This window comes from Lycorma delicatula, chromosome 3, assembly GCF_047948215.1.
Source record: "Lycorma delicatula isolate Av1 chromosome 3, ASM4794821v1, whole genome shotgun sequence".
Taxonomy (NCBI): Eukaryota; Metazoa; Arthropoda; class Insecta; order Hemiptera; family Fulgoridae; genus Lycorma; species Lycorma delicatula.
In genome coordinates, this window is record NC_134457.1 from 36,970,890 (window position 1) to 36,998,433 (window position 27,544).

Genomic DNA, 27,544 nt, shown 5'->3' on the forward strand with positions numbered 1-27,544 from the left:
TGGGTTTCTGCACCAATTATTTTAAGCATGAAGCAAAATTTGATGCAGGTTCTTTGCTCTTTAAAATCTCCCATTTAGAACTTCGCTAAAGCAGTAAAACATGTTACACAACCGCACGAAAGTCAACAATGCAGCCTCTCGCCGTCACAGCTGTTGGAACACTGATTCACAAAGAGTAATGTTGGCCACATCTAGCGGCAGCCAGGTCATACCAGCAATGGTTCACGCGGGAAATTCAAATTCCCCGAACTTTTGGGTAGCACCTTATATTTATATATATATATATATATATATATAAAACACCTGTAGATGATATCATTTATCTCATTCTTGCTATTGGAAAATATTCATTTGTTATAAATATTACATTTAATATAAAAATGAAGTATACATTTCATTTAAGTTTCATATAAGTTTGGGTGTATTTACATATAAATAGATGTAAGTAATTATTTACACATAGTTTAATATCAGTTAAACATTTTTTTCTTTAATTTGAAGAAAAATATTGGATAGACATTATGCTGTATGTAATTTATATGGTCTGTTATTCTGTTGTCAAGTAGGACTGCCCTTCTAGTATATTGACCACTCACTAACAGTGAATAAATAACCTGTCAGACTTTCAACAACACATAGCATTTCATTTAGTGTTTTAGTATTTGTAACAGAAGGTATAATTTTTTACTTACCTCTTTGAACTTACTTATCCATGTGTAAGTAGATTGTAAAAATTATTTGCTAATTTTTTTATCAACTTCAATAAAAATCTTCTCAATAGACTATGTTATATTTTGTTATGTATGACAAATTATTCTCTTTTAATGGTTCTTATTTTTTTAATAAAGTTCCGTAGTGGGCTCATTGTGGTCATATTATGGCATGTGTTGGATATCTTTCCAACCTTCGCACAAAATGAGTTTCTCCTTAGCCCAGAAAACTACGTTCGTGGCTTGTGAACTGCAATAAATTCCACACTCATCGTAAAACAACACTTGTGCAAGATACCACATTTCAAAATCCTTCTATGAAAGCATGCCAGACTGCAACATGCTGTTCCATGTCTATCTGATATTCACAAAAGTAGGTTGAAATGTTCATATTTCAAGCCTTTTTTAATATGGTCATGCACCTGTTAACCATGTTGTATTCAATTCAGCCACTTGTCTATGAATATATTTAATTGGAGAAGTACAAATCAATTTAATTAACATGTTAATTGTAGGGAGGAGAATGGGGACTTCTCAGATATACTACAGATGTGATAATTTTCTAAATTCTAAAACTTTAAATAAATTAGAACCTCCTAAAAAACAGTTCCTCAGGTAGATTATGACAGAATTACCAAATTACAGATTGTGTAAAGTAATTTTCATCATTTAGGAGGCTATCAATTTTCTGTAAAGCATATGTCTGTTATGGCAAAAGTGATAAATCATTGGGCAATATGTTCACAATGCCCAATGGCATTCGGGCAATATGATTAAGACCAAAGTATTAATCATTTTACCTAAACAATGTGATCATTGCTTAGTGTTTAAATGTATAATAATAGGAGCTCTTATTTATTCATATACGTGCTTATTTATATTTATAATCTTATAAATATAAGATTAATTGTATATGAATATATACAATAGTAATCATTTACAATAGTTCATATATTGTTTTTAATTAATAATATTACACATTATCATTTTATTTCAATATTTGAAATCAGAAAACAGTTAAATCAGATACGTTCTGAAAAAATTATCCCTACTGTATATTAACACTATTATCCATCTAGAAAATGTAATAATTATTATTAGCTAGTAACAAATTCACAATGTTATGATCATTTTATATGAGTAAATATTTAAGATGAAACCATTTTATTATACAAGATTTAAAAAAGATTCCTTCTTTATATAATGTCTTGAAAATTAAAAAAAAAACATTGCACAGTGGAGTTTATATTCATAATTTTACACTGTGTGTCACTTATTATTACAAGCAATAAAATAGTAATTATTTTACTATTCACTTGTTACAACAACTTGAACTTTGAGTCGCATTGTTTTTTCTTTATAGCATGTTAATGTTTCATTTTGCAGTGCATCATCAGGTTTTTGAAAATGTTCTTTACAAACTGAATTTGTTTCTGGATTACATTTGATTGAGCAGGTCACACTGGGTATCTAATTTGTGTAGTTCCTTGTTATTTTTTCCAAAACCAACCATAAAGCATTTCTTCCACCATTCCGCACTCTTACAACAGCAATCAAGTTCATTCACATTTTCAGTGATCAATAATTCAGCTTTTGAGGTTGGAGCAATTGACTCACTTTTACAGTATTACAATATAAAATTGGAATCTTGTTATCATTAGATATCATGTTCTCATCTATTTTCTTACAGCAGAGTGCATTAGCAGATTTAACGAAGAATTCTTCATTGCTGTTCACCAATAATACTGGAAGATAGACATTTTTCATGACCATTTTGGCCTTAAATCCATACATAGCTTTTTAAGTGTTTAATTTTGTTCCACTATGAAAAACTGTTTTTTATAAAGTGTACAAAACCTAAACCTTGTGCCCACTTATTACTTCTGCTTGTTTGTTGCCAAGCACTAAGAATATTTTCAATGTCTTCATTGGCTCTTTCTACTAAACCTTGGCTTGAGTGTGCCTCAGCTTTCCATAACAATATCAATCCCCTGCCACAAGTACTTAGATCCTTAAAAGCTTGTGTTGAACTCTCAGCCATTGTCACTTTGGAGAATTTCTGGCACTCCAATATTTCAAATATTGACATAAGATTCTATGTAACTTCTTAAGCTGATTTAATTTTAATGGCATGAAGTTGCTTAAATTTTATAAGATAATCTTTACTTATAAAAATTTATCTGTATTCATCATCAGCGATAGACTGCATGTCAATGAGAGCTACTTGGCACTTTTGAGTTCATTTCTGTACTTAGGATGGTTTTACTACTAAACCTTTTTTAGGTAAGCTATTTTTTGTTTTTGACAAGTAGCAATGTCGAAATGTATTTCGAAATCATTTGCCTGGTTATGTTCTTTTCTTCATTTGTACCTCCATCAGAATTCTTCCTCTATGTCCAGCCGAATTGTGGATATCATGAATTATTCCAAAAGTGTTCCAGATATGCATAGCGTTTGATAGACAAATCATCCTCTTTTATTAAAACAAATAACTATTAGATACCCTGTTTGAGAATCACATCATACGGATGCAGACGTTGATAATCTTTTGGAAACCCTGGATTGCTTTTCCTTCAATAGTTCAAATTCTTCAATCATATCCAATTATTCAGCTTGGATAAATATTTTATATTTAATTATATCTGTTAACTTACAATCAGACTTCAATTTCATCTACAGATAATTCCATCTTGCTAAAATATCCCCACAGTGACAGAAGTCTATTGCAAACTTGACAAGATATGACTAAATAAAAATTGTGTGTAACAGAACCTCTCTAGAAAATCCATTATTGCTCAGGATGTAAATGTTACATAAGTAGGGATACTAACATAATACATACAATGGTAATTTCCTTCTGCTGATTTTCAACGGGCAAATTTACAATTTTGAATATTTGCATAATAGTAAACAGTAGGTCTTTACTTTACTTGATAAATTATGACTGTTTTCAAAGTTAAATTGAAATGAGTAATATAATTAATTTTAGTATTATAATTGTATTATTAAATAAAAATAGATAAATATTTTAAATATAAATAAGAATTTATACATATAAACTCTAAGTACAATTACATCGCCTGGGCGAAGTGATTAATACTTTGCACTTATTAATAACATTACCCGAATTGCTCAAACATTTATCACATTGCTTATGCATTAGCCTGGATTTATTTCTTTGACCATAACATATACACCATGTAATCCCTCACCAAATAATTCAAGAACAATATATTTATTCTACATTAAATATATATTGTGTTGGTGTTGTAAGTCGTAGAAATTTATCGCTAATGTCTTCATTTTGTTCATTGTCGGTTTTTAAGATATTTATTAGGGGGAATCAAAAAGTAAATTGTGTTTGTCTGTAAATCTTTATCAATACCAGATATGTTGATCTAAATAAACATCATTTCACTTAAGACTTAATAATGGAACTTTAATCATCTTTCATGAGTTAGGACAGATAGTTACTTGAAAAGTAAATGTAGAATGTTGGTTAAACAAATTTTCTTCATTTAAAAATTAAAACAGCAGGAAAATATGTTATTTTAAACTTTAGTTTTTCTTCAGTTTTCCTTTTAGGAACATTTGAATATATAAAACTGCCAGAAAAAGTTTTGAAAGAAGACAATATCCAATTTTTCCCTATAATTATGAAGAAAGCTATTAAGCTTTAAACATATTCACAAAGATCTACCACTGCTAATTCCAAGGATAGATCAATGTTCCAGTTCACAGTAGCTCAAATAATGACATAGTGTTAGTGAGTAGCTACTACCACATGCTATCAGGGCAAATCCTTTGCCCTAATTTGTAACAGACTGATTGTTGAACAGATGATGCATAAGTAAGCTTTTACTGTATTTTTGTTGCCAAATGGTTGCTATGTCACAAGACATGAAAAAAAGCTATAATTGCAAATAACCCCAAAATTGGAAGTCATTATGTGAGTGATTTCATTTTTTATGGGGACAAATGGTTTCAAGAAGGCTGTGAAGATGAAAAAAATATTGGCTGTCTATCTAAACACATCAGTTGATGAAAATATCAACAATATAAAGTACTTTATGATCATTAATTAGAGATGCCAAGACCGATAAAAGTACACCAAGTTCAGTCAAATGTTAAGGTTCTTACTGTTTTTTTTCTTCTTTCTTCTAACAATGTCATCGAGTATTTGGAATTCTTACTGCAAGGTGTTCAAAATAACAAACTGTATTGGTTAACAATTTTACACTATTTATGTAATGCAGTCCAAAGAAAACAAGCACAAATGTGGGAAAGAAGGCCTTGGAGTTTGCACCACAATAACACTTCAGCACACACTATATTATATCAGTTTTTCATTATTTAGTCAAAAATACGTATACTGATGCCATAGCCTCTCTATTCTCCAAATGACACTTTGTGACATTTTCTTGTTCTAATAAATCAAGGAAAATAATTTGTGAGTATACCAAAAAAAATTCCACTAATGTTTTGAGGATTGAAAGAAATGGCTGGTGTAAGTGCATTGTATCTTTGGGGAACCACTTTAAAAGAGACAATATCAATATAAAAGAATAAGTAAATTCTTTATGATAAAAATTAAAATGATCATATTTTTTCATACCTCATTTATCAACTTATCCTATATATTTTCCAGTTCAATAATTTGACCACTGTAAATCTCTGGTTCTTGAAAAAGAACTAGAATGAAGTCTTGTGACAGAAGGCAACAGATACTGCTCTGCTATGATGAATAAAAGTTTATCTGGAGATTCTATTTCTTATATCTTCTTTCTTTTCTTTTTCAGTAAAAAAACACCAACCACTGGTCTACATCAGTTGGGTTTTTCTAAAGAACAGTGGAAATAACCTTTTCTGTACCCATGAATGCCCACATACCAGAAGATCTTAAAATCTTAGGTGATTCATCTCCAAAAGTGCAACAATAACTTTTCTATGGGTTGTTATTACTAGCACATTGTTCCTCCATTTCTGATGATTCCATTTGATCCCTTGGTAGGAAAGTTTTTCTTACACTGCACTTTTTCTGTGTGTTTTAGTAAACCTTTAAACATTCCTTTTTCTAGGTTGCCTCTTAAACTTTCAGAAAATATCCAAGTCATCTCTTCTGCTTCAGTGAGTATCTCAATTTTCTTAGAAGTACCTGCAGTTGCTACTGTTTCAGTTGAAGTATTTGTAACTACCTTAAGAAGTGGGCATGCCTTAAATTCCCCTTCATATTTACCAAGGGTGGAATCAAGTACTGTTTAATCCACAACATTAAGATACTGGGGAGCTCAACCTGTAGCAATAGGGTATTCCATAATCTACCCATGGTAACCTCTCAGCATGGCTGAAGTGCTTGTAAAATAATACTAGACCACAAAAGAGTAAGCTTATACCTGAATCAGAAGATGGTCTGGGACTTAGTATTCCCAATGTGCAATCCTCTTCCCACCAGTTTCTAATTAAAAAGAAAAAGAGAAAATAAATATGGCACGATTACTTTTTTTTTAAGCCTGTTAGTAAATTCTATAAAGGGTCAGGATAAAGATTGTAATATAATAATTGAATTTTGGCTACCTTGTGTACAATTTCTCTGCAGCTTTTACTGGTACTGAGATAATGTTCTGAAATAGTAATTTTTATCAAGTATTGATGTAGTAATTGATAACATAGTAATTGATTTGTATTATGTTATAATTTTTATTTTTTATTTTTACAGGAACAATTCATACAATTGATAATATTAGATTTCAAAACACTTCCTCTTTCTCTACCACTTTTTGTCTTTCCGGATTATGATTATTATGGTCTACATTTGGTTTGCTGTTGAAATTAAGTGTCACATTGCATTTATTTTTTCATTATTGGATGAAAAAGAATGAGAATGTTTTAAATTCTGGATTTCATCCAAAATAAAAACAAAAAAATATTAGATATGTTATGTTACAGATTTTTATTTGTAGATTTAGCATTTTGTGTGTGTGTGTGTGTGTGTGTGTGTGTGCGTGCATGCATGCATGCACGCACGCACGCACGTGCGTTCATGTGTGTTTACTATAAATTATAAGCATAATGTGTTTAAAGTTTCATTTGAGAATTATGAATCTGAATATCAGTTTTGTAATGAACTAATAATTTCTTTGCTTAAATTATAAATTAGAATGTTATATCTTTTTCTACTGTTTTTATCAATTGTATAGATTATGGTTTTTGTTGTAAGTAATAAAAATAGAAAATATATGAGTTTTATAATTATTTCTCTTCAGAGCATTCTTGGATAGGATTTCTAATCTAATGTTGTTTCAAATGAAGAGTGAAACACTTACAGCCTCAATGTTGTGTGGAGTATCAGCACTTCTTGGTCATCTTGTTGGTTTCTTTTTCTGAGCTGATTCAGTCTCTCCAAGTTTTTAATCCACATTTTTATCATGTGTTTGATAGAACACGTGATAAAAAGTAATTTTTTATATAGTTCCAATGGTCATACATTTATTAAAATATTTATTTAAAGAGTAGTGTTTACCTGACTTTGTGGTTGTAAATATTAGATTTATTTTTTTATTTATTATGGAAAGGTGGGTTTTGCTATGAAATACTGTAATAGCAATCTGTAGTACTAATTATATGTATGCATTTTAGTGTTCAAATGATAATCTTCTTTTTTATTTTATTTGTAAAAAAAAATTTATATATATATATATATATATATTAAACAGATGATTATCATATAATTATGAAATAGAAAGTTTTAGCAAACAAGTAGGGTGTATTCTTTTTCGTATATATATATATATATTTTTTTTTTCTTAATCTAATCATTATACCAAATTACAAATTTTCTATACCCCTGATTATTTTTAAAAATTACTTAGTTTTTTGGCAAGTTATTTATCCAGTCTGACCAGGATTTGAATCCAGAACTTCAAGATGCAACAAGGTAAAGTCACTGCCTGGAATGGTAACAATATACTACCCTTTTTTTATGAGCATATTTCTAATGGTTTGTAAAAACTATTTTTTTTTTTTAGTTTGTTTTTAATATTTTATTTTCTCTTTGTTTCAGGTAATGCACTTTTGTGTGCAAGTTATTTTATTAATAAATAACTACTGTGATTAGAAATAAATTTATTTTAGTTAATATTGGTTTCAAAATCAGGTAAAAAATGTATAAATTAATTTATTGATCTTTAAATATATATATATATATATATATATTGATTCATCTAAAAATTATTATGGTCACATTTTTTTTCTCGTGTAATTATAAGTTAAATTGTAATTATTTTTTTTTAAATTTGAGGTATGGTATTGTCAGCTAAAGAAATTTGTATGTGTGTATAGATATATATACATACATACACAAGCATATTTTAGATGTTTCGTAAAAAGTCTATTAAAATGTAAATAATAAAACAAATTTATGAAATTTTGTAGAAGATAAAACTCTCCACACATATATCGATATATTATTTCTTATTAATGTAATTGCTAAAATAGTTTGATTTGTTATCTGTAAATTTATGGTACATTTCATTCAAGCAACAAGCGATTATCACCACGCAGCCGATTCTGCAGATGTGCTGTGTATACAATTATAAATGGGCCAAATACTAATCCTAACCTAGAAACTGATATAGTAATAGTTTAGGTGTTTAATTATTCTGCCAGTAATCACAGCTGGGCCAAGTCATTTTCTTAACTTAATGGGATTTAATAATTTCTCTTTCTGAATCTGTGGTAGCCCATGACAGTTTCATCACTACTGTTGCTTGGAGGAAAATGTATCTTATAACAGTCTGATCACTGGAGTTGTAATCTGCAAATAAATGTACACACACACACATGCACACTCACAGGACATACATATATACCCAACACAGAATGTATATATTTTCTATGCAATATTCCATTGTATTTTATTTGTTTAATTTATATCTAAATCATAGAAAGAAAGACATTAAGAACACACCAATATATAGCACTTTCCAAGTGCTTTTCTTCAGCTTAAGTATTAAATGTCTAATCTGAGCTCTGTAATAGTGATCTAATGTGTGTTATATTAACACTTGTTAAAATGTTAACTGTCTGTTTAACCCAAATAAATCTAAAAACAAAAATGTGTATGAAATGCAAAAATATAATGATTTCCAAAATAGTTATTCTATAAATTTACATAGGAAGTAGATAAATTATTAGATGTTAACGCATTCAGCCTTTGTTCATATTAAAAAAAGATATCTCCTACTTGTGCATTTGTCAGTATGATTTGTATTAAATTACATTTTAGGAGTTTTCTGTACCTTACAACTAATAAGGAATTTTTAATGCTGCAAGTTTAATTTAATAGGCAATTTATAAATTTTAATAATTTAGTGCTGGAGATGAACACTTTACAAGTGCCATAAATTGGTTAGTGTTGTTGCCTTTTCACTGTATTTGTTATTTTTTTAATATAAATTATAACTATTCATTTAATATTATTATTACTACTGCTCAGTATTATTCAACGTAGATTTTATTTTTTAAGTAAAAGATTCAATTAATTTTTTAGCAAATGTGTTTATAATGAAATAGAACTTCCTTTCACACACTTCCAGTATGTTAGAGCTGTTTACTTAAGAAAAAATGCTGACATTTCATTCAATGCAATTTTTAAGTTGTAAAATGGTATATAAAGTTTGGAAGAAGATGAGTGTAATTTATTAATTAGTATTCCAAAAGTTTACTAGATTAATTTTGGAAAGCATTGTGATTTATATAATTTTTAAAAAAAGCTAAATAAATGTAATAACATTAAAAAGTACATTTTATTTTTATTTGTTACTCTTTATTATAATGTTGCTTTTTCTCAATAAATAGTCATAAAACTATTTTCAGTTTTAAGCAAAGAGGGTGCTTCCACTACTAATAAATGAATCTGGTATCTGTTTTTGTTAAATATCCCCTCATTTATAGAAAAAGTAAACAACCTGTTTGAGAATAAAAAATCAACTTGTAAATTGTCTCCTGCATAAAATTTGATACCAACAGTTTTGAGTTCTATTGTAATTAGTTTATGCCATCCTTAAATTTTGACAAAATTGAATGCATGAAATTTGGTTTAGCTATTAAGGGGAGCAGATTATTTGTATTATTCAGATAGAGTTTCTTATTTTTAGTAATCACCTTTGTATGTTACGTTTGAGTAAAATTACATATCTGTAATTGTGAAATAAGAATAAATTTCAAAGGTTAATATTTTCTTTGCAGTTTTCAGTAAGTCTAATTTGTTCACCTTTACACTTTTAGGTCTTTGCTCCATGTTATGCGACTGCAATTTTGTATTGTTTTCTAGACGTATCTTACGGGTATTTATTTCTTTTTGTTTTATCTCTTGTAGCTCAAACCGTATGTCTAAAACTATTGAAATTTATTTGAAAGTAAAACCAATGGTGATCAATCATGAAATGTACAAAGTCATTTTAAATGTTGCAAAATCATTGTATGAAGCCTTGCATCTACAATAAACTTCATGTAGCTAAGGATAGCTTATTCTGTATATTAAAATGTATTATATTTCTGTCATGGAACTCATACTTTAATTAGGGGAGTGACTACATACAATAAAATTGGATATTTATATTGATATAAGCAGTTTTTTGTTCATCCAGAAATACAAATCTCTCGATTTACAGAATGGGAGTATCTCTTAAAAGAAGAAATAGGTATTCTAGATGGTTTGTCATTCATATATTTTTTTTTTATAAACATGTAATAAAAAAGAATTCTTGTTGTGATAAACCAGAAAATAACTCCCATTTTATATCAAAATGGTTTTGATTGGTTGGCATTTTTCTCATTCAAAGGAGTCGGGTAAAAAACAAATATTCAGATACATCCAGGAAATTACCAAAAAGAAAAAAGAAATAAAATTAATGTTAGATATTACATCCTAAAATTCAGTAAATTACATTATGTACAACTATCTAATCCTTTTATTTTGTTGTAAATTTTTTTTCTAAAGAAAATGAAAAATTTTACTTAAAGTTGAAATTCAGGTGTAATAAAATTCAAGTTCACTGTTAGTGGAATAAGCCAATGGAACCCATCATCCAGTGTTAACCGATGGAAATTAGCATTTATAAAACAAAATACCTACCATTAACTAGTATGAGTTAATGTGATGTTTTTTTGTTTTTTTTTATTTTAATTGATTGTCTAATCGTAAGTGACTAGTATGATTTTAATGATTATGTAATTATATTCTTTTTTTATTTTTTTTTTTTTTTATATTTTGTATTAAGCTATAGGACAATATTACAGAAGCAGGTTTACTATAAGTTAATTTATGATATGGTGTAGCAAAGGCTATTTCACTATAACTGTGTGCCATATCCCCATATTATTCCAAATAAATCCTCTTCTGTAATTTACTGTATTGTTGCTCATATATAGAAGGTCATTTCCCTGTATACTGCAATAGCAATAGTGTTATCTGGTTTCCTTGAAATAATACAACTATAGAGAGTCTGAAAGAAGCAGAATATTTATATAAACTGAAATTAAAAAAAAGTTGACTGGAAATATTCTACGAAGCAAAATTATTCTTCTGTTAAATATGTAGAAAATATATGTATATGCAATTTATAAGTCCGTTTATTTGCCTTTAAGCTGTTTAAATGGAGCCTTTAATGTTTATTTCAGTAAATGAAATATTCTCTTATGAAATAATCCAAGAACTGAATTTGACAGTATGTGAAGAATCACAAAGTAAATGCTAAAAAAAAAAAAAATAGAATAATTGGAATAATAAAAACTGGGACATTACTATTAAAAAGGGTGAGGTATTACAATTGAGGTGGCTAGTTTGTCAATGGCTGATGAGTTAACATTGTCAATTAGCAAGAACTACTACTACAATTAAGAGTGTGAACACTCTTTAATGTCTATCAAATAGTCAGTGCTGTTTACTGTATATTAAATATATTTTAAGAATATATTATAAAAATTGAAGAAGACTTGACACATTAACTAAATCCCACTCATTTTAACTTTTCTTCTCACACCCACATTGTGCCTTGCTATAATATATTAACTGTTTAATGTCATTTCTTTTCTTAGATTATGTAGATTTTAAATGATTAGGATAAACCATCTTAAAACTTGTGCATATTTTTTATTTTGATGAAAAGTGGTATGACAAATATCTGAAAAATATGTAATAAATTTTGTTTAAGATGTTTTGATAATTCATTTCTAGATAAAAGGTACAACAATTAATTTATTATTCATTGTTGCAGTAAAAACATTTTTCAAAACTTCATAGATCTTGAATTCTATGAAGAAATATACATTTTAGTGTTGGACAGATGTCTGATAATGTGAGCAAATGATAAGTGCATTTTAAGATCTCTTTTGAGCAGTTAAGTGGTATATATGTGGGTAAAGCAAAACTGCTTTTTAAAAAATGTGAAGCACATCTCAAATGGTTTATGTATCGTGATAGATAAGTTTACTTTTCATGTTTTCTGTATCTGCCCATTTGGAATATGCTACAGTGCACATCCTTTCAGTTTCTCTGACACAATAAATGTATGATATATTATCAATTTGTTGTTCAGTACAAGTATCCTGCTTAGAGTCCTAGTCTTGGTAGGCCACAGCCTATTTACTGCTACCCTTGTTGAGTCGTGACTCAACCATTCAGCTGACAGCAATGGCCTTTTGAGAGGGAAGACTACACAAATCCAATCATAGTTTCATGGCATGACCTACCCTTGTCACTGGGCTTTAACTAGTTCAATTTATGGGGCATGACGCTTCTGCTGATAGCATCCAGACAACAAAGATGTGATTAATTCTGGGACTTTCTTCATTATTTATGACATAAAAATGTTAATTTGAACTGATAATGGCATAAGGCAGATATACCACCTTCATTGTTAATGTTTAAACATGAGATGAGCTGGATAGAGTAGAGGCTATCAATTGGTTTAAAAATACAGCCTTGCTGTCTGCACTGTTTGATAAGAGTTATTAGTCCTATTTTATCTCATATGGATGGTACCTGCTTCCATAAAATATTAATTGGATGCATAGACATCACTATACCTAGGAACTAACAGCCATTCTTAATCGGTTATATCTCATTCAATCAAACGCAAAGCAGCATGGTGTCTGTATTTAAACTCTGGCTCACAAAGTTAATGCTCAATATTAGCAAGCTGCATTCAACATATGAATATAGTGTGAACCAAAATTTATAAAATATTTTCTTTAGTGATTTTTAATGAAATTAAAGTGTGATTGAATTTACTTCATAGTAAACATTTTGTGATTATAAATATATTACGGTTTCATATTATTTGACCATTAATAATACGACTATTATTTGACCATTAATGAATACGTTCTATGTGGATGATTTAAAATAGCAACAGCACATATCTGAGAGAGAAAAAATTGTGAAGTATTAGTACATATTACTATTGTACGTGCATATAATAATCTATAATGTAAATATGTATGTATAAAATTAGAGATTCTTTGTTTCAGACTTGCATTGGTTCCTTAAGAAAGGTTGTTACTGAAGGAACAGTCATGTGGGAATTATAATTTTGTTGTATAATACATTTCTCGATAAGTACAGATATTTGTATTGTAACAAATTTTTTTTTACTAATTACAACAGTGCGTACTATGACCTACTTTATTAATTATTTATAAATATTGTAAATAGAAATGAATTATATTATGTAACTGGATAATATTGTGAAATTCAGGCAAAATCATAGATTTTGTATTTGAATATTGTATTATAGTATAAATAAACTTGACAGCAGCTGTATTTTTATTCACTTAAAATACAAGTTAGAACTTTAAATAACTAAAAGTATAATTATTATTATTATAATATTGATAAAAACATTTAGTGCTTCAGTTTTTTTTTTTGTTTTTTTTTTTACATTAATAGACATATTTGATGGTTAATTCTATTTATTAACGTTGATAAGTACAGGGAAGTAAGATTATAGCTTAGATAAAAATAAAATTAGCAGCAACAAATCTTTTTCAGAATATATTAAGCAGTTTGTGAACCAAAAACAATTTCTATGAAATTGAAATGTTAGGTCTAATGTAATTAAAAAAAAGTTGTTGGTTTGATGATGGTTTATTTTTTAGTTATGTAATAAAGAAAAAGTCTACAAAAAAATTGTAGTGATTTTAGCCTCGTATTTTCAACTACTTATTGCTGCTATCACTACTTACTGTTTACATAGTGAAGTATCTATCTTTTATTTAAACTTCCTAATATATTTTCAGGTATGTATCTTTGCTGTTTATTTGTTGTTAATAAAATTTTATTGAAAAATGGTTAATAAATATGTGGTTATATTTATGTAATCAATTGTATTTTTGTATGATCATAAGCTTATTACATTTTTCCATTTCCTCTATTACCTGCTACATAAAATCTAGGAAGCTTTGGAAAGACCAGATTTTTGTGATAGTTGTAATATTTATAATTAAATAAAATTCCATATTTCTTATGTAAAATTATAAATGGATTATTTTTAATTAGTATTTTATTAAATAGCTGTCAGAATATCAAAACAAATTGGTGTTAAAAACAATGAAACTTATGTCTGTCATGGACAGTCTCTACCAGTTACATCACTACTCTAAAGCTCATGTGAATTGAATCGATAGTAAAATTTTTGTGAAATTAATTTAATTTTTTTTTTTGTAAAAATTTAAACCATCAAATAAGTCTTCTTTGTATTTATTATTTTTAGGTACTAATTATTATTGTTACATTTGATTTGCCATATTTCTACTGTCATTTTGATTAAATAAATTATTTGTTTTAAGGTGATTTATTAATTATCAGTTATAATCCTTTTTTTTTTTAATTAAGTTTATGAGTATGTATATTATTATTAAGCATATTTTATTGTATGTAATAAATATATTTATTATTATTGGCTTATTTTATTTGTTTATTAAAAATATAAGACTTCGTATTATTGTTTATTTTATTTTCGATTACATAAGATTTACCTCTCATATTTTGTATTTATGAGCCATTATTTGCTTAAATTTCCTTATCCTTCTTAAGGTAGTTTTTCCACAAATAATTTCTTGAGTTTAAAGGGCTCCTTTTCTTTCAGAAAAATTTTGAAAACAATTAACCGGCCAAATGAGTCCAGTGGTTAACCTCGTCATCACAAAATCAGCTGATTTTTGAAGTGTTTTCAAGTGATAAAAGATGATTCCTGTGTTCTAGTTTTTAGCACAATCATAGATACAATATGAACCAATAGATACTGTATCAACCATAGAACCATTTCACAGAGGTAAGATGTGAGAAAAGGAATTAATACTTTTAATGCTTCTATGACTAAATTTCCTTATTCACTTCGACCAGTAAGCCAAAACTTACCTAAATCTTAAGATGTGAAATGTAATTGTAACATTTTATAGGCAGGCGATGAGCTGGTTGTGAATCTCAACTCGTAACTTAGTAGCTGCAATGTTTTTAATAAATGGATTCAATACCCACCTCTTAGGAAAAACATCTTTATCTTATGGGAACCACTCTGAAAACTGAATTTTTAGCTCTCACAAATGCATCTTCATGCTATCTAAATTGTGGTGAATAATAATGAATTCATCCAAATATTTCTCAATATAATTGGAAGTGAGTGGAAACGCCAAAATTTTTACTTAGAAAGGCAAATAATCCAGATATTAAGCTTCTTAATTAAAGCACAAACGTTTTCTGTCATTAATAAAATATTTTTACCATGTCCTTGTAAATTCACATTCAAGTTGTTTAAATGTGAAAATACATAGCTAAGTAAGCTAACAACAACATATACTTATTATTTTGCAAAAAACATTGAGAATGGCATCTGTTCATCCTGGAAAGATATTTTTAATTCAACTCGCAATTCCAAACCGGGAATTTTTTCTTTTCATCCATTTCATCACATAGTTTAGCAAACAGCTATTCTGTAATGGTCAACTTTTAATAAAATAGACTGTTTTTATAGCGTTATAAAGAATTTGTTTGAAATTTTCCAGCATATTTTTTTCCGCCCTTTGTATAAGATGATCTTTTAATTTTTTTTCCAGAAATCCACTGTTCTTTCCTGATATTGCCTTTGTACCATCACTACATACTGCAATATATTTTGTCCAATGTAGTTATAGTTTTCAGTAGCTTGACAAAAAACATCAAAAAGATATTGTCCTGTTGCATGACCAGGTATTGATTAACATATTTTCTTTGACTGATTTTTTCATATGCATTCATATCTCTCAAAACATAAGAACTGAAAAATATTTGTCACATCTGTTGATTCATGAAATTGAATACTAAAAAATTCACTTGAACTCACTTGCTGATTTATCTAATCGCAAATATTGAAAGCTACATCATTGATTTGCCTTGATACTGTGTCATTAGAAAGCAGAATTTTTTTGCTTCTCCCACACTTATTAAAATAGTGAACATATCAATTGCAGCAGGCAGTATGAGGTTTTCTGCGATAGTATGGGGTTTGCACATCATAGCTACTCTTAATGCTATGAGATAAGGTGCCTCAAGTGTACTTTTATCAGTATGGCTTAAGTAATAAATAAAAATTGAAGCAGAAGCTTTTGTTGATCTCGCAATTTTCTTTCAAAACATTTTACGGGATTGCTTTTATGATCAGGATGTTTAGTTTCTAAGTGTCAAATTAATTTTGATGGCTTCATGCTTTCATCGGAAAAGACTTGAAAGCAAACAACACTGAGATTTCCCATCCAATAAGGTAAAACCATAATTCAAGTAACTGTTGTACAATCTTGTTGTTTTACTAGATGTAAATGTCTCACCTTCGTTTTTTCACAAATTTATCCATTTTGCATAAGAACCAGTTGAAAAAAAAAAGTTACACCATTTGACCGCACACTAAAAAACCAAAACCTCAATAATTATTATTATTTTCAATGAAACTGTTCTTTTAAAAACCTCAACGCGCATCATATGCATCTTTGAACATGACACTCTCAGTGAATATTATGCAAGCAGACCAAAGTACAAGGAGCATGTACACATCAAGTTTGAACCTGTAAATTGCTCATGTAACAACTTCGTACCTGTCGCTACCAAGCAGCTAAATAGTTTTAACTAGGTTGAAGTTTGGTTGTGAAATATTTATTATACTTTTTGGAGGAAGTGGAGCTAAAAAGGTTGAGAATCACTGGTTTAAGGGTTTAACATGGGGCGCTTCAGGTTGTTGAGATTCAATGAAATCTGAATACATAGTTTCCTGAAATTAGAATATATGTCTTATATTAATGTATCATTTATTTTGTGCATTTTAAAAGAAAAAAAACCATTTCTTCTATGCATTAGCATAAATTAAAACAATTATGGCTAAAACTAGTATTAATTTAGCAAAAATTGTGCAATTATTAATTAATACCAATTCCTTTTAGGTAGATTTCATAAGACTACCTATTTAATGGGTACCATGATCGACTAACAGAAAATTTTGACGTATCTTCACTCCAAACCCCAAATCCACCATCAGTTCAAAAGTTTATATATTGTTGTTGATTGACTTCGACAGCTCATTGTGATTACTAACCTTATGGTAGCCCTGAGAAGGGCTGTTGTCGTCGAATGGCTTTAACGGCTCATAATTCATAACCTTGCGGTGGCCCTGAAATGGGCTGTTTTTTGTGTTAGCTATGAGAAGAGCTGTTGAGTCCGGAAACTGGAAGTCGGGGAGTTGCGATTCGTCCATTGAAGTCAGACCGGGCTTTCCCTCAGCAGCAGTGGTGTCCTCCGGAGCCCTGCAGTGTCGAGTCGGCGTCGGTCGTCCTTCGCGGTTTTCCCCGAGCGATCCCACGCTGAGCTCGGCGACCTGGAGCGGGAAGGTAGCGTCCGTATCCAGCGGCGGGCCTGCTGCTCTGGTTGGGATGTTGGCATCCGCCGGGAGGTCCCACGTTGAGGCGGCCAGGGAAATTCTTCTGTCTTCTTCTTCTTGGTCTTCACCAGGTGGTAGTCGATGATGAATTGAAAATTCACTCTCGTGCACGCTCTTTTATTGGAGCCTGAGTGGTGGGAGAACTGCATAGCCGTAGTGATGCTGTATCAGCACGTACGTATACTGTGCGCCAGCTCACATCTTTGTTGCTACCATGTTCTTTCGCGTTATTAAATTGGGGATTTATGTGTGGTGGTAACTATATATATTTTTTACTTTCTTGTGGACACAACTCCCGTAATTTTGCGGCAATCACTTTCAAATTTACACAAAATATAACGACCCAAAATCTCGACCGAGTTCGTTAATGGGCTAAATCGGATCATGGTGATAGAAATGAGAGAGTGGCTTTTTCGAAAAAACAAAATATCACTATAACTTTGTTATTAAATAAAATATCGAATTCGTTTAAGTTCGTACTATTCTTTGGATAAGGGCCTAAAACTTATCTAAGTAAAGTTTTCTGATATCAGGCCAGGGGAGGAAAAAAAATGGGATTTCGAAGACAAAAAAGTCATACTTACCTTAACAAGCATAATATCGATTCAGTTTAAAGCACTGGAATGGGTACTGCCTACGTCCAACGTGAAACAGATAGATTTAGAGGTATAGTTTTCATTGTCGCACAGTGCAGCGCATTGTACCTAACGTACCGTCCCTTCAGAAAGTGATTCCATAATACTTAATTGTAGTCATAAAATCTCATAATTCTATATAATTAATAGAAAAATTTCAATGCTTATGAATATTAAATAATTGTTGAGTTAATCATTGTATCATATAAATGTTTTTATAAAAACTTTCTACAATAACTTGACTTATGAAAGATAACTCGAGATAAGAGAGTACGTCACAAACTTTTTGAACGGACTGTAGACAAAGAGAGATATACCTCTAAATCAGCTATCTTTGTTGGCACGGATTTCTAACGTTAGTGCCCATTCCAGTATTTCTATATTTCAGTGGTTTAAAGTGATCGTTAATCCTCTAAACATTACCTAAAACGTTTGTATGAAACAATTTTTGATACGACCGACCCTTACTGCAAGGGATTCCCAAAATGTTGCTGGAATTGTAAGATGGGGCTTGTCGAATGGTAAACGTGTGAAAATGTTTTTCACATGCAATATTGTCGTATTAAGTAAATTTGAAATTTTTCTTAACCTTAAGATGGACATTTTTTTTTATCCCAGTGGAAAATCTAACGAAATCTACCTCCTCCTTCCGGCGTGCCAAAGGGATTTTTTCATATAGCTATGTAAATTTTAAATCTATTATTAAAAGAAGAAATAATTTCTATATTATTATTTATATTTGATTTGTCTTACGCGATTTACTTATAACTCATATTTCTTATCTTCTGAATGTGATTTTTCAATGCGGTACCTGTATCAACGATGAAGGAAGAGAAAAACTACTTCATCTATATGTAATGTATCCATTTTTAAAGAATAATAAGTTTATTATAGTAATTTTAGAATTGCTATATTCCAAATAAAACAAGATATTATAATATCGTATAGTGTAAGTGAAGAATAATGTAGCTTACTGTAACAAGTTGTAGCAGTTGGTCACATTGTTAACGTGGATGAAACCGTTGATAATCTACCTGCCTGTTCAAAACAAACCTCTCGGTAGCTGTCTGTGTGTTTCGATTTCTCGTATTAATGTTATTTGTTTATAATTGGTTGGATGGAATTTTGAGTTTTCCATTTTGTGAATATTTTTCTACATACCTGTAAGTAAATACTATTAGATTTATATTAGTGTATAAATAACAATTTTACATTTTGTTTAGTTTTCAGTGCTTGTTGCCAATTCAAAAAGAAAGTTTTCATTTGCAGGATGAGACAAGTTGAGAATGAGATATTAATATTTCATATAATTTTGTATTATTATTATTATTAGTAATAATATTGTAACCGTAATGTATTCAGAGTTACAGGTTTTTAAATTTGTCAAATTACTGTTCGTATTTCGTGTTTGTTCACTAAAAATTTTACACTAAAATTTTTTTCATATTTTGAAAAAAATTCAACTCATTTTGATACCTTTTTCAACTCGTATTGCAGTAAAATACCCTTAATGTTTGTTAAGCTTTTGAATAGAATTGATGTATTAAGAATATATTTCAAATGCGTGTTTTGAAAATAGTGCACATAGATTTGCTAAAGATAATCTAATATTAAAATAGATGGTGGTCTCTCCAAGATTTTTATCCCGAAATAACTGAATACAAATAAGTGCATTTTTTTAAAAGTTAGTACTTATCCCAATAAATATTTGTAATTCAACTTAAAGTTATGGAAATTTGTTTTGAAGTTGGCCTTATAAACATGGCGTAAGAAAATGAATGATCGATTTATATTTTAAAATGTGTGGTAATCGCTTTTTTATTAATGTATTTACAAACTTTTTCATTGTTTTAGTGTGTTATTTAAAATAAAAGAAATTGTGCATTAATGTTTAGTTTTTCTAGTGGTTAACTTGTCATTGCAAATCAGCTGATTTTGAAGTTGAGAGTTCTTAGGTTCAAATCCTAAAGGCAGTATACCTTTACAAATTTTAATACTAGATCGTGGATTCCGGTGTTCTTTGGTGGTTGGATTTCAGTTAACCACACTTCTCAGAGTGGTTGACCTGAGACTGTACTAGACTACATTATCATCCTTTGTACACTATCATCCTTTAAAGTAATGCCTTACACGGTGGTTCTGGAAGCTAAACAGAAAAAAGAAAAAGCAACTATTTTCTTAATTTAGTCCTAATGGTTTGACCTAATGAGTGATACTGTTGGCCATCATACATCGTCTTGGCAGGTGAAGTTTAGTGGGGTAAATTAACATTCTTCTTCAATAGATCCATACACAACCAAGTAGTTGCTTTATGAGCTGGATAATGTAAACTTACATAAATATATTCTACCTTAAATCATGCACGAAATACTAGTTAAATGATAATATCAAATGCCAGTAATTTGAACCAAAGGATATTTGATAGTCTGCTTGCTAAATTCTGTGTGGGTCAATCCATCTGAAGTGACCAAAGGGTGGTTACTTGACCAATTAAAAAAAATTGAAATTTACCCACTCGTTTCCTAGATGGCTCAGGACCTTAAAACTATTTTTTTTTAAATTTTTATTTAAGCAGTTCACCTTTGACGACCATTTTTGTTACGGTTTGCACACCTATTTTTGTGATTGTAAGCGTTATGGAAAAAATCATAACTAAAAAACTCTTGGTCCTGGAAGGATGAAACAAAAACAGTTTATTCATATTTTCTCAAGGTAAAAGATTGGTCCAGTGGTTTATTTTCCTATCTCTTCAATGAAAAAATTACCAATAAAGTTGAATATGATAAATGGTGAAATTTCACTTTCGGTAATTTTTTTCAAGAAGTAGTGATGGCATACACAGTTTGACTTATTTTTTTATATGTAGGTATAGTTTTACCATAAATAATATTAATGGTGATATACTTATCCTTAACTTTTATGAATTTTTGAAAACTAATTTTTTTTTAAAAATTCAAATTTTGGCTTCAATAACTCTGACAGGGCTGGTGATAAAAATCTCAAAATTGCACATTTTATATTGTTTTTGTAGATGTTTATGGGAAATAAAAAAAGTTTCTTGTGTATTGTACTAATAAAAAAGTTACAAACTCTAAAAAATCATGAAAAACTGTTAAAAGTGATACGGTTTGACTCACTAAATAAGTGCTACAAGGGGGTTTCTTGGCATTTTAATATTTTTGTACTTAGTACTGTAGTTGAAATAGACTTGTTTAAATGATTAAACTGCAGTGTTCATGTTATAACAGGTGCTTGCAGTCTTTTCCAGTCGTCAGGAAAATTCATGTTGCAACATGCTCATTTATGCTTACTGCATCATTTAGCTTTACAGTTACAGACTGGTCAGTCTGACAGTCAGTGACGTGTTCACATCTTTACTGAGTTTCTCAAATTTCATCCTGTGTTTGGAATTGTTTATTAAATAAATAAATGTTACCTAATAATATTATATTTGAAAATTTTAAAATAAGTTAAATTTTTACATTATTTTCAAGTAATTTCGCATAAAACAATGTTCCATAGGAATTTATGTGAATGAAAAACAGTGTACAGTACAGTGCCAAAAGAACTGATTAAAATTTGTGAATTTAGTAATGAAAACCAACAACTTACTTTTTACGTGTCAATTCAGATGTCACTAATGTTTGAAAATATTATAAAAAAAAGATTTTGTCAAAATTCAGTCACCTGTGTGCACAGTTCTGACTTTGAGAACTCATAAAAAACAGTTAAGAAAAACTTAAGACAAATAACATTAGAGCAAGCTCTTAAAGAACCCATTTTTCCAAATTTAAAATTAGTTCCAGGAAATTCTTTTTGTGTTAACTGTTTCAAAAGTATTTTTCACAGCTGTTGGTTAACCACAGTAAATAATAAACTTTCATTACTACAAAAACAGACTATTTCATTGAAAAATAATTAAAATTTTGCTACAGTTTATTTTTTCTTCAATAATGTCTAAAAAATAAACCAATATGAAAGATAAAAATTAATTCATGGAAAAAAATGTAGGCTACTCATCGAAATCTCAGTTTGGTTAAGTTTTACAAGCATTTTTGAATCAAAATTGAATTATGTTACTGGTATTGGTTAAGTCATCATTAAATTATGACCTGTCATTAATAATTAAACAAAAAAATATTTTGAAAATGTCAACTTCAACAACATAGGGGCTAAATATAAAAAAATACATAAAAAATGTGAAGTGCAAAGTTGACAAAAAACCCCCTTGGAGCACTTATTTAGTGACTCAAAATGGTATCGCTTTTAACAAGTTTTTCATGATTTTTGAGAGGTATAACTTTTTTATTAGTACAATACACAAGAGTCTTTTTTATTTGCCATAAACATCTACTAAACATTGCAAGATATGCAAATTTGAAATTTTTTTTCACCAGCTCTGTAAGAGTTATTTGAAGCCAGAATTTAAATTTAAAAAAAAAACTATTTTTCAAAAATTCCTAAAAATTTAGGGGTAAGTATATCACCATTAATATTATTTATGGTAAAACTAGTAATATATACTTACATATAAAAAAATAATTCAAACTGTATGAAAAAAAAACAAACTTACTAAATACATCCCTGCCTCTTGAAAAAAATATCAAAGTGAAATTTCACCATTTTTCATGTTCAACTTTATTGGTAATTTTCTCATAGGAAGAAGAGAGAGATAGTTAAATAAACCATTGGACTAGTGGTTTTACCTTGAGAGAATATAAATAAATTGCTTTTTTTTCATCCTTCCAGGACCAATAGGTTTTTAGTTACAATTTTTTCCGAAAAAACTTTACAATCACAAAAATAAGTGTGCACACCGTAACAAAAAGGGCTGCTACAGCTATACTACTTAAATAAAAAATAATAAAAAAAAACAGTTTTAAAACATGTAGGAGGAAACAAGTGGGTAAGTTTCAATTTTTTTTTGATTGGTCAAGCCAGCTTATGTTTTTCTGGAACACTTCGAATGGATTGACCTGTGCTTTATTTTTAAAACTTACGTGGTTACTTCTTAAAAATAATTGTTATATCATCTCTTGTATTAACACCTTCACTGTTGTACATCTTCATTGTTTTTATTTAAAAAAAGGAAATCAGTAAATTATATTACCTTAAGCAGTGGCATGTTATACTAGTTGGGGCCGTGGGCAAAGTAGAATTTTGGGGTCCCCAACCCCAACTAAATAACTTTCACTTTAGGAAAAATAAAACAATTGTAATGACATCTACATATTTATTATTACATAAAAACTGAAATAAATTATCCTTCATCCATGAATACCTTTTACATAAAAATACAAAATGTTTGGTAAACAATTATACATATTGATATATAAAGAGCATTATAAATCTAATGCAACATGATTGCAATATTTATTTAAATATTTACTTTTCAAGCTTTTTTGTCACAAAATTATTAATTAACAACATAATTGGTTACATCACTTTCAATACATATGAATCAATTTTACAGTTTATCCGGCCCCAAAAGTATTTCTTATACAGTTCTTAATTCTTGTAAGGACATTGAATGAACGTTCTACCAATGCATTGGAAGCTGGAATTGTTAGAAATATTGTTAAAATTATTTCAACATTTGGAAATATTGAAGTAAGTCCTCTTTGTATGGTTTCATACATTTCTACTGGGGAATTTAAATGTTCATTTCTGGCAAATTCCAAGAAATGGGCTAGTTCTCCATTAAACTTTCTTATCAGTGTCACTTGAATATGTTTCCATTAAGTTTTTAAGACATTTGTCATATTCATTTGATGGTTTCTTTCAAGTTAGCATTTAGTAAAACAAAATAATTTTAAATATTTTGATAAGCTACAATACGTCTTTGAATTTCCAATACCAATTGGTTGCAAATTACAATATTTTCAGCATCATCTCTGTTTTGTCTTAGTGTAATTTTCTTTTAACTTTCTCCTCTTCTGTGACTCATAGTTCATATTGTTTGTCAAAGGGAAGCATTCGATGTCAATATTATTAAAGAAACCCTTGTTGTTTCAAATATCTTCACAAATATAGTGTTCGTGATTTTAAAAGCGTTACAGCGGTTTGCAAATCATAATTTCTATTTTTCAGACTTTTGCTGGTTGCATTCAATTGCTTCAGTATGAAATTCCATATGAAAAGCAAAAGTGCGGTTTCAAAGTTCTCGAATTGTTCATGCAACTTTTCAGTTTCTAAGTTAAATTTTTTGTTAAAGGTTTTTCATTAGTATCATTAGAAATTGTAAATAAAGTCTCTTTAATTGACAAAAAATTTATCTTAGTAAAGATAAAACACAAATAATTTTGAATAAAATAAATATATTTAAGTGCCTTTGAGCCAACATCTGCTGCAGAATTTCCCACTGAATTTAGACTATGAGCTGCGCAGGTTACAAAGAATGCAGTTTTATTTTGACTTTAATCCATTATATACTCCGGACATATTGGCTGCATTGTCATATGACTGACCTCTTCAATTTTGAATATTTAGTCCATACTCTTGAAGTGTTGGACTTAAAAGAAAACTGTTTATAAATTAAACGATAAACTGATTTTGTGGTTTCCGAAAATATAGGCCACTCTTGTTTTTTCTTTGTTCCATTAGCTTTGGTTAGGTAAAAATGCGAGTTCTTTAAAGAATAATGAGTTTACCATCATTTTGTAAATTTTGACTTAGCTTTTCAATATCACCAAAGTGATTTTTCACAAATACAAAACTCAATAAAACGTTCAGTTATCATATTTGACTATAGTACAGTATCCCTGGATTATGTTTCATATAGTGTAGTATTATCAGTGTAATCATGACTGTTAATTGTATCAAATATGATTTGGATCAATAGAAATATCAATATTTAATTGTGATTGGCCTGGGAGATTATTTTCACCTGAAATTTCCCTATAAGGTGAATTGTCATCTACTTGGTCTTCAGGTTTTTTCAGAAAACTGCTTAATGTAGTTTGTCCTCTTTTTAGGTCAACCAACCTGTCTTTCTTTTTGCTTCTTCCTTCTTTGAACCCCTGATTCATAAATTCTCTTCATGGCCATGTGATATTGATAATTTCAAATAACGTACAAGCACAGACATTATGTTACAATATGTGTAAAAGTTTAGAGAGAAATTGATAAATGCATACCTTTTTATTTGAAAAATATCCCTTTATTAATTTCAGTCTATTCAAAATGTTGACTAAATTTTGGATTTTGCATAAAAGGTTCTTCTTTTACAAAGGAATTAAACTTAAATAAGCCCGCAAGCAGAGTCTCATGTTATAGGCAAACAGCATATACATATAGAAAATAATTTAAAAACATTAAGGTGTGTTTTAATTAAAGTAATTTTTATTTTATTCTAGTGCTAGATTGCTTTACTTTAAATTATTAATTTATAATTATGTATTCATTACAAAAAAAAAAAGCTTATAGTTTCCTATTTTTCTTTTACTACAGATAATCATGTCTTCAGAGATACTGAAAAAATGTGAAATGAAGTGTGTTGAACTGATTAAAAATGATAAGGTTGCTGCAGCATTTAGTGAAGCGCAGGTATGAAAAGTAAATAGTTAGGTTTTTTTTTATATAAATAGTAAAGGATATGTATGTAAACAATTTGTATTATATTAAGGTAGTATGAAGAAGCCAAAGATGCACTAATTCTACTGAGGGTTACTTATGTATAATTCATGAGCATTTTCATTGTCTCCTGATTTTAGTAGTTCTAATTTAATTTAAAGTAAAGAAATTATCTTACTTTGTTTTGTAATTTATAGTAATTATTATCTCTATGTAAAGTTACTTAGAAAATATATATAGAGTGTAACAAAAAAAAGCATAAATACATTAAGTATTCATTATCAAATTCTTCTTATCAAAGTGAACAGAAGATGTTCTACCTTTAATGTTCATGCTCTTTATACATAAAAACAATGGTAATTTTTTTCTCTTCATTTTTCTTGTCTGCCATTTTTTTTTTAAGGAAAAATTTATATCAAGACCACATTCAGGAATTATAAGATTTGGTATGCACCATATATATATATATATATATATATATATATATACCAACTTTCTTTTATAAATAAAAAATTACATTGTAAATTCAATAACAAATTTAAAAATTGTCTCCATCAATATTTTTTCTTGTTTTATCTTTTATATCCTGGTGGTTAGCAAAAGCCTCATGCTACATCCAATTTATGAATAATCATTTTTAAAATGTTCTTGTTTTGGTAAAGTTGTATATTTTGTAATAAATATTGTAAAAATATTTGTTATCCTTGCGTATAGATAAATTCTTAAGTCACCATAGGTAGTCATATGTTCACAAATTTTGTTTAGATACATGATTCATATGCCTACAATATAATATTTTTCTTTTTTCATGAAAATTACTAATACTTTTTATTTTTGTTCAGCTGTTCATTTTCTACAAATTGTTTTGAAAGTTTCTCTTTACTAACTGGAGTAATATACAAATGTGTCCATAGATACTCACAAAGTTGTTATTACATTTAGTTGAAATAGTCTATTATTGATTTCAAATAAATAAAAAAAAAACATGACCGGGCTTTTTTTTGCTTATTATCACATAAACTTGAAGCTTGTGTCTGGGATATGGAATTTTTTGTAGCATATGAAAAATGTCATGCCCAATCGGGATTCGAACCCAGGACCCAGTATATTTGTTTATATACTGTTCAAAAGTAATGCTTATGTTTAATTTATCTTAATAAAAAATAAATGGAATTCAAATTGTGTGATATATAATCTCTTCCAAAAACTGGTTTACTGGCCAACAGTATGTCTAAATTGTTGCATAGTTTTAAGAATTCTAGATTCAGTTAAATTTTAACATTCTATCAAATTTATACAAATTTTGGAATAAAGATTTACATTTGCTGATTGAATTATGATACAGGAATATGTATTTGTAATTTTGGAGTCAGCTTCATTTATGTACATGATATAATTTTTTAATGTTTCATCTAAATTCTTGGAAAAAGCTCTAAACTTTCTAATAATTGTATTTTATCACTTTCTGTAGTAATTTACTGAGTGAAACTATGTTCTGTTTTAACTGTGCTTTTTGTTTGTGTGTTTATTGGTAGTAATGGCACAGTGCATTTTTTAATTTCTTTTTTCATTGTGATTCCTTGCTGTAACTGGAACTATACATTTTATGATTTTTTAAAAAAATTGTCTGTTTCTAAATAGTTACTGCTATCTTTCTTCAAGTGAT

General features: G+C 28.9%; 2 protein-coding genes across 3 annotated transcripts in view; both read left to right on the plus strand.

Moving 5' to 3' along the window:
- Positions 1–14,713, plus strand: part of sau (Golgi phosphoprotein 3 homolog sauron) — a 51,868-nt gene extending 37,155 nt beyond the window's left edge. Inside the window, exon 4 of one of the 2 annotated variants that reach the window (XM_075359651.1) lies at positions 7,771–14,713. In XM_075359651.1, coding sequence (XP_075215766.1) covers positions 7,771–7,774 — 4 coding nt within the window. In that variant the 3' untranslated portion in view covers positions 7,775–14,713. Of the gene's footprint in view, positions 1–6,426; positions 6,565–7,770 lie in introns of those variants that run through there. The other variant, XM_075359650.1, reaches the window with a different exon arrangement.
- A 4,616-nt stretch (positions 14,714–19,329) lies between these two features.
- The window catches only part of LOC142321110 (uncharacterized), a 103,827-nt gene continuing 95,612 nt past the window's right edge, over positions 19,330–27,544 (plus strand). The window contains exons 1-2 of the mRNA XM_075359103.1: positions 19,330–19,469; positions 25,756–25,851. Of these exons, the coding sequence (XP_075215218.1) occupies positions 25,762–25,851 (90 nt within the window). The 5' untranslated portion in view covers positions 19,330–19,469; positions 25,756–25,761. The remainder of the gene's footprint in view (positions 19,470–25,755; positions 25,852–27,544) is intronic.